The 17,654-nt window shown below is 34.6% G+C and overlaps 1 protein-coding gene across 7 annotated transcripts in view; it reads right to left on the bottom strand.

Annotated features, from left to right (window-relative positions):
• The window catches only part of SPATA6 (spermatogenesis associated 6), a 107,312-nt gene that overhangs the window by 16,954 nt on the left and 72,704 nt on the right, over nt 1-17,654 (bottom strand). For all 7 annotated transcript variants that reach the window (XM_010951149.3, XM_045513824.2, XM_045513820.2 and 4 more), the window contains one exon: nt 3,814-3,905. In XM_010951149.3, the coding sequence (XP_010949451.2) occupies nt 3,814-3,905 (92 nt within the window). The remainder of the gene's footprint in view (nt 1-3,813; nt 3,906-17,654) is intronic.

Here is a 17,654-nt window from a genome sequence, read left to right as displayed (position 1 = left end):
ATTTTAAGTCTATATATTATTTAAATTTTTTCTTTCATTTATTAATACTACAGATAGCTTTTTGGCTATGTATTACATCTAGGTAAATTCATCAAGTTAATCAGATAATGAGCAGTAGGTAAGAGATGAAAACTACAGTCAATCTGTGCTATTTAAAAAGATATAGTCAAAGTTTATTCAGTATGAGATTCTGTTATAATTTCATAATTAGAGCATTTATGTTGAGCATATTCCTACCATCAGTAACCTGCAAAACTTGCACAAGCAAATCGAAACCAGTTTACTTCAATAGCTAGTTCCATAAGAGAACAACATGGCTAAAAATTTTGGGCAATAGTCATCAAAGGCCAAGTCATGTTCTAAACATGAACTTAAAATTATTTTTATCCTCTCTTCTCTCTTTTTGTGGCCAACTCCCATCTTCATGAAGCATCACCTTGTGCTGGGCTTTAATTAAGACTAATGCTCAAATTGGATGTCAGAAGTACACAATGTAGAGAATTTTCAACATCCTGAAAACTGAAGAAATCTGAAATACACATAAAAGGTACTAAAAGGAGGAAAGAGCATTCCAGGGCACTGGGAATTGGCAAGGCTACCATAGCAAGTGTCTATAATTTCCTGAAAGACTGGCACTATGTGAGTGAGAAGCTCATCTGCATGGACAGTGGACTCTTTCCCCAGTCTAGCTCCCAATCCCCAAATAGTGAAAGTACAGAGTCCCTTAATAACTCCTTGATAAGACACTTCCTTCAAATGAACTTCATACTCAAAGATGATGGAAGACCCAGGACAGCAAGCATGCATACGCTGATGCCTGGAAGATGAAGGAACAAGCACTCTCATATCCCACTCTTCTCTTGCTACAGGAAACACTGAGTGTCTGCTATATTCCTGGCTGACAACCACAACGTATATCTAGATCATAAGACAAAGAATTGAGTCCTGGGCATAACTTTTGCTGAGAAAAACATGGAAGAAAGAAATTTCTCTTTGTGAATGTTCGCTATTTGATGGTGAGTCATTGTCATTATGCTTCACTTTAGTTCTTTAAACATGGCCTCCTCAGGCAGTTTCTAGTAACTCCATTTTTCAAGTGTACAGTTCACACTTTCCTGTAACTTTGCATGACTCATAATTTTTTATTGAAAACAATTCAGATAAAAATTGCAGCAACTCTGGGTTCTGACTCCTTACTTACCAGAGTTGTTGTTTTTGATGATTTATTCAGTGATTTGCCTGGACCTATGCTGTGAAGTCCATTTCCCTTGCACTATGTAGTTGCTGGTGTCTCTTGTTTTCTTTCTTTTTTAAAAAATTATTATTTCTGTTTGTAAGCCTGGCCTTCTAGGTGTCGTCCCTGAGTCAGCATAGCTTGGTGACCAACAAATGGTTGGTCAGAGTCAATAGTCCTATATGGTTTCCATATTTTGCCAATGGATCTGTGTGTGGCTTGGGGAATACATTCAAAGTTTACCCAGTTTACAAATCTGCCCCACATTTTGCTTTCTGCTTTCATAAGGCCTCACATTCAGCCATGGGCTAGTGGCTCCCTAATACCTTCTCCAGTCTCTCCTAAACATATTTATAGGCTTATGCACACATATAATGTTCCAGGCTGCCAAGGATAAGCAAAACTTTATCAAGAATAACTCTGGACGTATTGTCCCTGATCTCTGTTGTCTGCCCTAACAAGCAGTAAGACCTCAGGCCTTTCCTTACTGTTTGCCAGTGGGATCATCATTGTTTCCATTAATCCTCCGACATATGACATTTTCTAGGCTATGCTCCACATCAAGTCAGTCACCTTGGGCAGCAGAACTGCCAGTCTTTTGGCATGACTAGCCCAGCAGAACTTTTGTGCCAAGAAGATGGGGGGTGGGGGACAGAGATTGGAACTCTAGGCAAAATGCCACAGACTCCTACTGCTCTTACTGAGCTTCAGTAGATTTTCTTGATAAACATTTCTCAATTTGTTATATGCCTCTGGTCAATTTCCAGAATCCTTAAATGGTTGTTTCAGACAATTCTGTTCAGTTTTGTTGCTGCTTTTGGTGGAGAGGATGTGCTGAGCTCCTCACTCAGCCATTTCAGAAGTCCATGCAGACTTTCTCTTGACCCCTGTGTCAGTGGGCATCTGCAGACGGGTAATTTTTAGCCAAGGTCCCAAGTTCCCTCTTGATTTCTGCTGATAGAAGCCTTAAGGCAGGCAAGTGAGGGATTCCTTTGAGTATGGGCTCCCTCAACTTTCAGATGGAAAGTAGAGTGGGTGTGACCTCTTGGCCTACCATATAGTATGATTTGGGGAGAAAACTAAAATAATATCCTCATCAGTTCAGTAGCTTCTGCAGCTAATATCAAAGATACTCTTAAAAAATGTCTTGTAGGACTAACCACTCTGTCCTATTGATCCAACTATGTGTATAAGAGAAGTGGCAAGGAATATAATCTCAAAAATGTGTAAGCAGAACTTTCCTGATGCTCTGCTTAACTCTCTCACTTGAGAGGTACTAAAACAGTCTCAAGTGATCAAAAGCTCAGCCATTAACACTGCGTGGTGAACTGAAAAAAGAATCAATACTAAGGTTTATAGCAAACTTCAATAGAAACCAGCACTTTTCAAAACGTGGTCCTTATACTACCTGCACCAGAATCATCCATGATATTTTTTTAAATGCACATTTCTAAGTATCACCCCTATATATAAGGAACCAGAATCTATAGCAATAGAAAGTAGAAATCTTTATTTTTAAGAAATATATTATGCATACAAAAGTTTGAAAATCAGACCCTTTTTTAAATCAATCCTACTCACTTCTAATGCAAATTAGAATTAATTACATGGATACAGAACCCAAAATTGGGATCCATATAACAGCAATCTAGGGACTAGAAGTTTAAGTAACAACAATAAAGTGTAAAAATTCTTCCTCAAGGTATACACTTTTTTGGACTTTCCTTTTCCTGTTTGGATTGCTGCTTCTTCAAGCTCATTTATAACACACTACCTTCCTTCATGAGAGGCCCAGACTGCATTCTGGATGGGAAGCAGTAACTTTGGGACAGGAGCTCACACTTAACATTCTGTGTAAGGGACAAAAGAAGTCCTCCCACGTTCATGGAATGCCTAGCCTGGCTTACCAGGGTAACCATCAGAGATTTCAGTCCAAAACACCAGTTAGCAATAAAACATATTCCATTATCTGGAGCCTTTTTCTTAAACTTGTTTTTCAGGAAACTAAGGAAGATGGAAGCCATACAGTAATCAGTGATATGGCATCAGAGGATTCAGAAAACCTTTAGTTACATAAACTCACAATTTACATTCAGTTTTTAATACCACATTTTATGGCAATTAACACAGCTTTCAAAAGTCTTCATGAGATTTGCTAGTATAATATTGCAAAAATTTTATGACTAACATTTCTAAAATTTTAGGCTAGAAGAACTGAATTTCTCTTATGTTATTAAAAAGAGACTTACTCAAGGTCTAAAATATACAGAATCTGTTGTCTGGTTGAGAATAAGTACATCCTGAAATAAGTCCTGAATACGCATATTTGCAAGGTAGCCAAATACACTATAAATCTTAACTAGGACGAAAGGCATCACCATAAACTGACTATATTTGTTTGCATTTAAAGTTTCAGTAATGCAAACATTAACTATTTTAATAGGAGTTTATATAGTTAAAATTTTATAAATAAATAAGTAAGAGTCTAAATTTGCCACAAATCCTGCAGATTGAAAACCAGGTTATTTTAATACCAACTATGTGCAGATCTCTATACGCTGTGTTAATCAAGCTCATACCTATACTCCGGGTCACTCTCATAGGCCGAGTCTCTATATAAAAGCCCTCTTTTCAGTTCCAGTTCATCTTCTTTCTCTGGGTCTCTCTCATCCTGAAAAATGTAAAGATTTCCATTAATTTATTTTATAATTAAAATGACACCCTCTCATTCAATGTAAAAAACTGAATTAAATCCTGGATTTCTTAGTAAGGAAACAAAAGAGTAAGTGAGATTTTATTACTCTGTTCAATAGTTCAAACAAAACTAATATAATTTCACTATAGTTTTGCTAATACTGCTTATCAAAGACTAGACACACAGTAGATGTTTCTTGCATCAATGAATGAATAGGAGTGGATATTGTGTCGATATGTAATAATATGCATAGTAACAGCTTACACATTGTTACGTGGACTCCTAAAAGACTGCACCTGCTCTCTGCAAAATAAGTATCTAGGAAAACTATGTAGATGTAAGCATTTTAACACATACCTATGACTTACAAAGGAAATGACTTAGAATTTTACTCAGAATGCAATAACAAACCCCAAGAGGCAAAAATAAAAGGCAAGGTAGTTGGAATTACATGGTTCCTCTTCCTTCTACGGGCAGCTTGTTCTTTCCTTCTGACAGACACACTCAAGGGCGTGAGAGATTGGATTATAAAGAGAGAGCTTTGTAAAGGATGTCATTCATAGTAATGATGTTCTTATGTATGGTAATTTTATATAATCTAGTATCAAATATCTTTGTCAACTACCAGCCAATACCCTCATTCTGTAGTCAAACAGGAACAGAAACGAAGAGAACTGACGGTAAAAGAAACTAGTAAGTACAAAGAGATTGTCTCAAGGAGTAGTGTTAATAAGGTAGTCCTTCATTTTATGTAAAAAATCAGCTGAACAAAGATTATGAAGAAAAATGGTTTAAAAATTTTGCTGATGGCATGAAATTGAGACGAGAGCATTCAGTTAAAGATGTAAGCAATAAATATTATAGCAAGTTAAAAAATCACAGAAAATGTGAATATATCTTTAGAACTATTATAACTTCTAGGTAAAATGAATCCTTTTACCATTCTGAAGTAACTCCATTTATTCCTATTAATGCTTTTTTCCCCTAACAGTTTTGGTTTACTATTAATATAGCTACAATAGCTTTCCTTAAGTTAGTGCTTGGATGGCATATATTTGTCTTTTTATTTTCAACTTTTCCTTAATATTTGGTTTCTATCTTTTTCTTATATAGCATATAGATGGATATTGCTTATTTTTGTCCAGTCTGGTAAGTCAATGAAGTAGAGCACTTGTATTAACATCACAGAAAATGTGACGCCTGCAATGAGTGCAAAGGACAATACAAAAGAAAGTGTAAGACATAAAAGAAACAATGTAATGTTTTCAACCTTCAGAAACAGATTGTGTTACAAGAAGAACTGAACGAAAGAGATGTAAATAATGTTGAATTTTAAAATTCCATCCTTGGAAAAGTTATTAATTTCTAGATTATATAATAAGTGGTATTAGAGATAAACATTAATCAATATTCTTTATTTAATTCTGTCAATACAGTTGAAAAAATAATTTTTGACCAGGAATAATAGAAAATGTGAATAAACATTTACATGTAAAAAAATAAAAATACCTTTATAAATATGAACCTCAATTATTCATTAAATATACCCCTGTTTTGAGCTGGGTACTTATTATCCTAGACTCTGAGGATAGAAAGATGACTAAGACATGGTTCCTGCACACATGTGGAATAAGGTTTGTCCATTCTATGAAGCTCCATGAGTAGAATGGATCAAAGGGTAGAATTACTAGGAGACATTGTAAAGAACAAAATGAGGAAGAACTTTCTAATTAGTAGAGCATTCTAAAAACAGAATGGCTATCTTAAGAGGGAGTAAGATCACAATCACTACAGCTATTCATTCAGAGCACTGATACTGATCTGGAATCAAAGATTTCATGGAGGGGAATTCTAGCCTGAGAAACAAAAAGGACTAGAAGGCCTTCATGGATATTCTCTTTACATTTTAAAACTATATTTTGTGACATTTTATATATATTCAAAACACATACATATCTCTTATTATAAGAGTCTGCTTATGTAGGCTTTTTTTTTAAAAAAGGTCAAGTTATATAAAAGCAAAGAGGCAACAAATATCATCCCTTATCATAAGCTATTAAGTATAAGTAAAATAAGTATTTGAAGAGATGTGTCACTCAGTGCCTGAAAATACATTTCTGGGGCACAGAGAAGCGCCTCCCCTCTTATTCCTCACCAGCATTCCCATCTGCCCACAGGTAAATACAGAAAAAGATGGATGACACAAATATTTGTTGAGTTCTTTCAAGGTATCTAGGACTGAGTTAGGTACTTCTTATCTGAGTCTCTTGTAAGCCTTCAATAACTTCAATGAAAAAGGTATTGCAACTCAGAAAAATTAATAACTTGCCCAAAGATACAAGTTATTAAGTGGCAGAGCTGGGATTTAAACCCAGATCTAACCTGATTTACATTATACTGCCTCCTAGAATGCAAATAAGCTGCACTACAAAGTCAAAGTCTCTGTTCTAAACCATCAGATTATTCTCCTGTATGAGAATTAGGCTCAAACTCTTTCAGCTAGTATCTATTCAGTTAGTTTTTTAATGAGGGTTATCCCGAAATAATATAGCCCAGAAGAAACTTTTTCAGGATTTCCATGAAGAAACGTTTTTCTTTAAGCAAAAGTCATTAATAAAATGACACGTTATTAATAGAAGTTGTGTGTTTTCCTTTCCTGAAACTGGCAGTAAGTTAAATGTTCTCTCAAGATTCCTGTCCCCAGCGATCACTATCTCACATGGAACTGACATGCTCAGAACATCCCTGGGACAAAGAAATAAAAGGCACCCACTCAAGCTTGCAAACTGAAAAATTTAGGACAAAAATGGTTCAATAGTCTAAGATAAAGCCAGAACTAAAAGGCAGGCATCTCACTAATTACACAGTATTTAAATTAAACATGCACCTGCCATTCTCAAATAAAATTCTCATATATAGCTAAAATACCTATAAAATGTGTTTTATTGCTATCAAATTCAAAACATCATCTACAATGAATTGTATACAAGGACAAGAATTCAAATAGAATTTAATTACTAGTTCTAATTTGCATTATCACTGTGGACAATTAATGGCTTTGATTTCCTAATTCATAAGATAGAGAAAATTCAGAGTTGCTCAAAGTCACAAGGATAATAAGTTGCAGAGCTGGCCTCAAACCAGGTTTTTCTAATTATATCACCTGGTTTATAAGTGTAACAGAGGATAATAAAGTCAAAAGGAAAGATCACTTAAAGAATAGTTAAATGATAATTTTGACACTTTCCTGGAGGCAGAGTGTGAAAAGGCATTTTTAAGGGTTAATTTTGTGTGTCAACTTGGCTCAGCCACAGCACCCAGGTATTTGGTTAAACATTATTCTGGATATTTCTGTGGCGCTTTTATAGATGAAATTAACATTTAAATCACTAGATTCCAAATAAAGCAGACTGCTTTCCATGATGTGGGTGGGCCTCATCTAGTCAGATGAAGGCCTTACCAGAACAAAGACTGACCTCCCTGAGGAAGAAGGAATTCTGCCAGCAGACTGCCTTTGGATTCAAACTACAACTTTTCACTGAGTATCCAGACTGCCAGCCTATCCCATCAGATTTTGGACTTGCCAAGCCTCCGCAATCATATGAGCCAATTCTTTAATATTTCTTTCTCTTTCTCTCTGTGTGTGTGTGTGTGTTATACATACACATCCTGTTTCTTTTGCTTCTCTGGAGGAATGAGAAACTCCAGCCACATTATAGTTGGAGGCTTTAGTGCCTCACTTCCAACAATGGCTAGAACAATCAGACAGAAGATCAGCAAGCAAACAGAAGGCTTGAACAACACCATAAACTACTTAGACCTAACAGGCAGCTATTGAACAGTCTACCAGACAACAGCAGAATATACATTCTTCTCAGGTACACATGAAAAATTCTCCAGGAAAGACCATATTATGTTAGGCCATAAAATGAGGCTCAGTAAATTTAAAAGGTCTAAAATCATACAAAATATGTTTTCTGGCCACAATAAAATGAAATTAGCAAATTAAATCCATTAATGAAAACTGTTTAAACATTTAAGAAATAAATAATCTTATACAAACTCTTCCAGAGAATGAGTGGGAATATTTTCCAACTCCTTTTCATGAGGCCAGTCAACATATGAAGAGCACATTACAGGAAAGGAAACTTACAGGCCAATCACTGTCATTAACTTGGACATAAAAATCCTAGGTAAAATATTAGTAAATTGAAACCAGTGATATCTATTTTTAAAAAATCATGACCAGGAGTTTTATTCCAAGTATGCAAGTATGGTTTAACACTTGAAAATCGGGTAAGTAATTTACTACATTTAAAAAAGGAGAAAAAAACATATCATCATCTCAATAGATGCAGTGTGATAAAATTCATACATATATAAATTAAAAAATTCCTAGAAAATAAGGAATACAAGGAATTTCTGCAATCTGACAAAGAATGACCACAAAAAATGTACAGGAAGCATCATACTTAATGCTGAATTACAAAAAGCTTTCTTCTCTGGATGGCAAACAAGTCAGGATGCCCTCCATATCACCACTTCTATTTGACATTGGAAACCCTAGATAGTGTAATAAGGCAAAAAATAAACAAAAGTCAAAGATTAAAGAGGAAGAAATAAAAATGTCATTATTTACAGATTTCATGATTATATATGTAAATATCCAAAAACTACCATTTATTAACATTAATATGTGAATGTAAGGAGGTCACTGGATATAGGTCACCATACAAAAATCTATTCTAGTCATCATTCAAGAATAAGTAGATGACAGAATTTTAAAAGATACAATTTATCATGGCACAACAATATCAAACATCTAGGGATAAATCTACTGAAATACACAAAAGCCTTCTAAAATGAAAACTATAACATAACTGAAAGAAATTAAAGGTCTAAATTAATTATAAAAGTCACCATTTTCATGGATTGAAAGACTCAATACTGATAAGATATCAGTTCTCCTCTAATCATGGCATAGATTTAATGTAATCTCAATCAGAATCCTAGCAGGTTTTTAAAAACTGACAAGTTGATTCTGGAATGCAGATCAAAACTCAAAAAAACCAAGAATAATCACGGCAATCTGCAAGCAAGAACAAAGCTGAAGAACTTATGCTGTGGGATGTCAAGAGTAATTATAAACCTACAGCAAATGAGAAAGTATGGTACTAATACAAAAATCAGATCATTAAACCAACGAAACAGAATATCCGGAAACAGACTCATGTATCTAAATTCCCAGTGGAATGGAACAGAATCCAGGATTCTCTCCAGTGTAATACAGTGAGGAAAAGAATGGCCGTCTGGAGAAAGACGCTGGATCATAATGGGGATAAAATTAACCTTGATCCAAATCTCACATTATACATACAAATCAAATCCACATGCATTGCTGGGTTGTTTTTTTGTTTTTTGTGATTTTTTTTAAATTTTTTTGTTTCTTATTTTTTTTCTTATTTATTTTTTTAAAGAGTGGAGGTAATTAGGTTTACTTATTTATTTATTTTTAGAGGAGGTACTGGGGATTGAACCTAGGACCTTGTGTATGCTAAGCATGCGCTCTACCTCTTGAGCTACACCCTCCCCTGCAAATGCACTGTTGGTCTAATTTGAAAGGCAACATGATGAAAGATTTTTAAAATATGAGACTATCTTCAGAACCATGATGAGCTGAAGTTTGTTTACATGGGGTAAAGAAAGCACTAACCAAAAGAAGAGAAAAACTGGGCTATGTTTAATTCACAAAAGGACTCTCATTAAGAAAATGAACATGCAAGTCACAGATTGGAATATACTCATAATATAAAACATTGCCATCAGAAAATGTCCAGGAATGAAAATAAAAGACCTTAAGAAACATATGGCACACAGAAAACAAGTCTAATGTGTGCTTTTTGAGAGGTACTATAAATGCCAAACTGAATAAATACAAAGCAAACCATACTTAAATGTATAATATTTAACTGCTAAAGTAAATGACAAAAAAAAAAACTTTAAAAAGATTATCAGAGAAGAGAATTCCAGGAAGATATTGGTGGAACTGTGGTGGCAGAATAATGGTTCCCATGAGGTCTACGCCTCAGTTCCCAGAACCAGTAAATCTGTTACCTTACGTGGCAGTAGGTAATTTTACAGATTTGATTAAGGTTAAGGATCTTGATAAAGTGAGATTACCCTGGATTATCTGGGTGGGTCCAAACTAAATCAAATGAGTTCTTAAAAGCAGTGAAACACTTTGTGGCTGTGGTTAGACAGAGGAAGATATGACTAACAATAAGTGTCAGCGAGATGCAATGTTGCTGGCTTTGCACATGGAGGAAAGTGGCCAAGAGCCAAGGAATGTCGACGATTGCCAGAAGCTGGAAAAGGTAAGGGAACAGATCCTCCCCTGGAAACTCTAGAAGAAAAAAGTCCTGCTGAAACCTTGATTTTAGCCCTTTGAGACACATGTCATACTTCAGGTCTACAGAAATGCAAGGTTTTGAGCCACCAAGTTTATGGTAATTTGTTATGCAGCAATAAAAAACAAATACACAGAGGTACAAATCCCCTCATAAAACATACAGTAATTGTTTTTAGGTTAGATGGAATAATTCATGGCAGACCAGCACTCTTGCTAAAAGCCAGAAAAAAATTAAAATTTCTATATTTTCAGCTATTAGGAAGGTAGAGAAACAATGACGACTAGAGGTACTAAAATTTCAGAGGAGAGACGCTTTCAAAGGTGGGCTAATTATCTATACCTTCATTTTTCCAAAGCATGTGCACATTCTGAGCATGGGCCAGAGGCTGAGAACCAGGGCTTCTATCAGGACAAGGGTTATTACTGTGACACAGAGAAACCAACAAAGCTTTTGATGATTGTATGAGAATGAGGTGATGAAACTGGAGTTTTATGAGGACTTAGATATACAGCCAGTTTCTCGGTCATGACATTTATTGACTTAATGAAGCTGCATGGGACTACTGGGTAACTAACCCCAAAATATCTGAAAACTAGAGCAGATACTAGTATTGTCTCATGGTGTTTAAGAAATAAAGATCTACCAGGGCAAGAGGACTTGAAAACACAAGCAGCAAAAACCCTAGAGATAATATTGACACTTAAGGAATTGTAACTATTTTTAAACTGAAGACCCTTAACAATCTGAACTACCTAAGCTGATGCACCTGGTCTTGGCTCAAAGGCTATTTCTGGGGACAGAACACACAGCAGAATTTTTTTTTGTGAATCACACTAGGCTAGAGAGGTAAAACTGAAGACTGGAAGAGCCTCAAATATATAAAAGGTCCTTATGAAGATATCTGCTAAATTTTGAAGTTGTGCCAGATTAGGGGGCAACAAGCTAATCCAAAAATGACTGAAAAACAAAAGAACTATGCCACACAATCAGATGGTACTTAAAAGACAAACATCCATCAGAAAGAAAGACTTTGAAAACACAGTAGGTGAGAGTAAAAAGCCCTGAGAAGTAGTGAACTGACAGTTGACCATTTGCAAGGACATCTCCCCTGAAGGCACCTGACTTCTGAGAGCAACTGGAACTGCTCACAGAGCTCGAGCTGCTGGACAGAGGAGCCAGCAGACATCCTGGTGCCTATGCAGGACTGGTGTCACAAAAACAGACTAGAGGGGACTCAAATATGTGATTAATGTCTGAAATTCCCTGGTGTGGAAATGTAAGGAACTAAGCCAAAAACCCCTGACAAGCAGGGCAAAAACTGTTTTGATTTCTTGGTACTAAGAAGACAAACACATGAAAGCATCTAACTTGAAAACACTGGGGGCTTATGTCCCCAAAAGAGGGCTAAATTGAGATTTAGCAAAAGTTTGATTAAAGATAAACTGAGATTTACCAGCAGATCAGCATAGCCTCAACCCAATTCAATCTCTTTTGATTCAAGGTTATCAGCCCATGATACTACCTGCCTAGTAGAAGAAAGGAGAAACCCTTCCTTCACCTGGAAAAATCTAAAGTTCTTTTAAAAATACTATCTAAATTTTAATTCTAAAATAAGTGGTACACAAAGAGGCAGAACGACATGACTAGTAAGCAAAAGTGAAAAAGACAAAGGAAGCAGCTCCCAAATTTAATCCAGGTATCAAGAGTCAGGAAACAAGCACTTTAGAATAATTACGACCAATATGTTTAAGAAAATAGATGGGAAGTTGGATAAAACAGACATAAAGGTTAAGGAGATCAAAAAAGTTGGCATCTATAAAAATAAATCTAAGAGCCATTTTATATCTAAAAATTAAATAGCTGAAATAAAGAACTTAATAGATGGATGAACAGCATATTGGAAACAGGAGACGATAACATCAGTGAACTAGAGGATGGGTTCATAGGAAACATTCACAATAAAAGAAAAATAGAATGATAAGTATAAAAATAAATGTAAAACACATATGGGAGACAATGAAAAGGTATAGCAGATGTAACTGGGCACCCAAGAAGTAAGAAATAAGGGAACAGTCATATAGCATATGTGAGGAAACAGGCTAGAATTTTCCAAACTAATTTAAGTCATGAATTTACAGATTCAAGAAGCTCTCAGCATTCTGAGCAAGATTAATACATAAAACTGAATCTTTGAAAACAAAGGCAAGAGAAAATATTAAAAGAAGCCAAATAAAAGACATTACCTGCAAAGTAGCAAGGGTAAAACAGAAAACTGACTTCTCAAAGAATTGACAAAAGCCGTAAGATAACAGAATAACATGTTTAAAGTGCAGGAAGATAAACATCTGCCATCAAACAATCCTTCACAGATTTAGTAGATCTGTAAAAAAATAATTAATAAGTAATAAGTTAATAAAAATAAGAAAAATTTCCAAAAGCAGGCCTGCATCAAAAAACACTAAAGGGAATTCTTCAGGCAAATGGGAAATGATTGATCCTAAATAAAAATAGAATCCAAAAATAAAGAGCACCAAAAAAATGAGTATGTAGGCAAATATAAATATTACTATATAAAACAATATAGAGGCAAATATAAATATTACTATATATCAATATTATCAATGTATTATGAAAGACATGCAGATAAGGACACAGAGAGAGTGAAAGTAAAAGGATGAAAAATACCAAGCAACATTAACAACAACAAAAGATTGTATGGCTATAATAACTCTATTTGAAGACAAGAAGTGTTCCTAGAGATAGTTTACAACAATAAATAAGTCAATCAGAACAAATCAATCTAAACTTGTATGCAACCAATAACACAGTTTTAGAATATGCCAAGCAAAACCATAAAACGTTATCAATTCATACCCTCTGGAATAGCTGTAACAACAACAACAACAACATAAAACAGAAAATACATTGTGTTAGCAAGGATATGTAGACATTAGAACTCTCAATCACTGACACTGGAACTCTTCAAAAAATTCTTTGGCAGTATCTTCTACAGAATATACGTGTTCCTTATGATGCAGAAATTCCATTTTAGTATCTAACTAACAGGAATACATACATATGTTCATCAAAGAGCATATACAATAATGTTGATAATAGCACTGTTAGTATTAGATCCAAATAAAAAGTAGGATAAATTGATAAATTATGGTATTTTTATCAGAATATGTAAAACAGGGGTTGGCAAACTATTTTTGTGAAGGACCAGATAGTATGTTTTGCAGGTTATGTGGTCTCTATCACAATTACTCGTCTCTGCTGTTGTAGCTTAAGAATAGCCATAGATAATATATAAATAAATGATCCTATCCATGTTCCAATGAAATTTAAAAGTCTGAAATTTGCCTGTGGGTCATAGTTCACTGACTGCTGCTATACAGAAATAAAAATGAAGTACATGCATGTCACCAATGTAGTTATCAGCCAAAGAAACAAGGTCCAAAAGAATAAATATTGTGTGATTCCATTTATGAAATGTTCAAAACCACATAAAACTAATCTACATGTGGTTAGATATTAGAATAGTGGGACACATAGTAACTGAAATGAGGCACCAGAGGTAATGCCATGTCTCTGACTCAGATGCTGTTTATACATGGGTTCACTTTGTGAAAACTCACTGCACTGTATAATTTATACTGTATATGTTATACTGAAATTTTAAAAAGATTAAGTACCTAGAACACAGTACTAAAAAAGCCATGGAAGACATCTGCAACAAAATGGAGTGACAAGATATTTGCATGAACCCCAAACTCTGAGAAGATGGGAACAAGCCACCAGGAGTTACAAGAGACAGTTGGTAACATTATCTCTGGAGGAGAAATCAGAGGAAAATATTAATGCATCTGATAAGCCAGATAACTTCAAAATAACAAAAGAGAGTTTCACTCAAAAGTTCAATGAGCCAACAGCCAACTGAAATTGGAAGAAGTTTTCTTACTTCCACCGTGATGAGTACTGAAGAAGCTAGAGCAGTCTGGGACCCATTAACTCTCAAAACTTGCATGCCAAAGTCACCTTCCAAGATAAAACTTTACATTGAGTAAAAACATCTGGGAAAAGAATCCAAATCGAGAAGGGAAACAAAATTAAGAGAAGAAAAATTCTATATAAAAGTTGGAAAGAGAAAAAGTCAGGAACTCTCTAAGCTGCCATATTTTGGAATAAATGACATAAGCAGAAAAAAAAAAAAAAAGAGCTCTCAAGCTACAAATTAAAAAAAGTTAACCTAAATCATATGTCCCTTCTGAAAGTTTAGGAAAAAATAATTCACATACACAAAAAATTCATCGTAAGTGGTTAAACTTTATAAAAAGTTTTAAGAGGGGAAGAAAAAGACCAAATAAGGAGCCCTCAGTGAAAGCATGGCAGAAAAGACATGCTCCCAAAACAGAACAAAAATGTATTAAGTGGTCTATGTCCTTGTGACCTGAAAATTGACTTACAAAGAGTAAGTGACTTTATAGGAGACCAAGACAGAAACATCAACATCTTTTATGATTCAGCCTCAGAAGTCATACACTGTAATTTCTGCAACAGCCTACTGTTTACACAGATCAGCCCCATCACATATGGTGGGAGGAAATTACACAGGGATGAGAATACTAGCAGGCAAGAACCACCAGCAGTCACCTGAAGAGTACAGTCTAAGAGTATCTTTTCCTGATATCTTACCCTGTCAGTAAAAGAAAAATGCTAAACATCCTTAAAAATAATATGACACTTTAAGAAATCAGAAAAAAAAACTTTAAATGAGATGGTAAAAATCAGGCAAATAAATGAAAAATAACGAGAGATGAGGACATGAAAAGAATTTGAGAGAGCGTGAAAAATACCTATCAGGTACACTGTAACATGTTCCACGCTCATCTTTTGTTTTCCCTGCCCTATCCCCGGAATTGGCTATTGTTCCAAGAAAAAAAAAAGTCATGGTAACTTTTACTGAACATAGGTATTTAGAAATACCTAACAGGCATTAGGTCTGGGAGCTGGGTGTGCTTGCTGCTACTGGGCTGTCACTCCTTCTAGACCCTCTTGGAGGACAAAGCTAGGAAATGTGTATGTATGCTAACCCTTGTATTTTCTTATATCTACATTTCTGAATCAATCTATCAATTTATTTAAATTTATAAACATGAATTAAAACTGTTAATCTTAGATTCTAATCCAACATCACAGGGTTCATTCCAGCCTTTTATCCATCTTGTTTCTTCATAATTTCTTTGTCTGACAATGAAAAATCTGGTTATTTTAACTACAATTTATTTACTTTTTTTCCAACTCTCATATACATGTAAAATATTTTCAGAATTGTTAACCCATATCCCTGCATGGAACACATTTATCTACTAGAGCAGGGGTTGGCAAACAGCTCCCAGGGCAACTTTAGCCATTTGCCTGTTTTGGCATGGTCTGATAGCTGGGAGTAATTTTTACATTTTTAAATGATTGAGGGGAAAGAGACAAAGAATATTTCATAAAAATTACATGAAATTCACATTTTATTGCACAGGGATAAAGTTTTACTGGAACACAGACATGCTCCTGTGACTGCTTTTGTGCCACATTAGCAGAGCTGAGTAGTTGTGACAAGAACCCCATGGCACACACACACAAAATACTTACTATCTGGCTCTTTCCAAAAAGTTTGCTGATCCCTAAACAAGAACATAGTGATTACATAGCTTTTTTGGCTTTAGCTTTACAGCATTCAGCCAAAATATTATATTCCAAAGTAATTTACTTAAGCTAATTTAAAGACATGTCTTGTATTTTTAATACTGCTAGATTTATTATAATCTACATCAAATCCTCAGAAGACCCAATAAAACACTTTTAAATTCCATACAATAAATTAACTCTTTCTAATGTACATTTTTCTAGGAGTTTTGACAAATGCATAGTCATATATCAGTCACACTGGCGTATCAATCAGTTCTTGGACCCTAAAAATTCCCCTGTAAGGCTGGTTTCTTTGTAGTTGACAGCTTCTGCATCCCCTAACTTGTGCTATTTTAACAATGTCATATAAATAAAATCATACAATATGTGACTTTGGGATTCTGGCTTCTTTCATTTAACAAACAATTTAATATTCATCATGTTGTAGCATAAATTAATAGTTCTTTTTTATTGCTGAATTATATTCCATTGAATGGTTGTACCATGTTTATTCACCATACATAATTAAAGAGCATCTTGGTTGCTTCCAGTTTTTGGTGATGATGAATAAAATTTCTATAAACATTCACCTACACGCTTCTATGTGAAGATATGCTTTCAGTTCACTTGGGGAAATACCTAAGAGTAGGATTGCTAGGTATATGTTTAAACTTATACAAAACTACCTTCAAACTGTCCTCAAAAGTGGCTGTGGCTATATCTTTGGGCATTTCCACCAGCAATGAATGAGAATTCCTCATTCCATATCCTTGACAGCTTTTGCTACTGCTTTTGGGGGGTAGGGTGGGGGTGGAGATTTGTTTTTGTTTAACAATTCTAATATGTGCGTAGTGGTATCTCTGTAGTTTTAATTTGCATTTCTACAATGACTATTCAGCATTTTCTCAATGTTAATTGGATGAAATGTCTGTTCAGATCATTTGCCCATTTTTAACTGGGTTATTTATTTTCTTGTTGAGTCTGAAGAGTTATTTTTATATTTGTTAAGTAGTTGATGATATCTGTGATTTGCAAATATTTTCATTCAGAGAATGATTGTCTTCCTATTCCCTTAATAATGTCTTTCATAGAGCAAAAGTTTTTAATTTTAATGAAGTTTAATTTAACAATATTTTTCCTTTATAGACTGTGTTTGGTGTTATATCTAAAATCATTTCTAAATATAAATTAAATGGATTTTCTACTATGTTTTAGGGCTACAATATATTTTGAATTATGTATCAAGAAGTTTGTTTTTGTTTTTCCACAACCATGTATTGAAAAGACAACAAATGGAAAGACTCCATTTACTTGACTTTGCACTTTTGTCAAAAATCAGTATTTGTGTGGGTCTCTTTATGGAGTATCTATTCTATTCCTTGGTATCTACGTCTATAATTTAGTCGATACTATAGTCTTCACTGCTGTGCTTTACAGTAGGTCTTAAAATTAGGTAGTGTGTCCTCCAACTTTGTTTTCAGAAATGTTATGGGTTTTCAAGTTCCTTTGCTTTTCCATATACATTTTAGAAACAGCTTGTCAATATCTATCTAAAAACTTGATGGGAGTTTTACGATTTCATTGAATTTAGAGGTCAAACTGGGGAAAAAAGACATCTTAATAATGAGTCCCC

The sequence above is a fragment of the Camelus bactrianus genome, chromosome 13, assembly GCF_048773025.1.
Source record: "Camelus bactrianus isolate YW-2024 breed Bactrian camel chromosome 13, ASM4877302v1, whole genome shotgun sequence".
Classification (NCBI taxonomy): Eukaryota; Metazoa; Chordata; class Mammalia; order Artiodactyla; family Camelidae; genus Camelus; species Camelus bactrianus.
The sequence above is the reverse complement of the archived record's forward strand: the minus strand, read 5'-3'. Positions and strand labels throughout refer to the sequence as shown.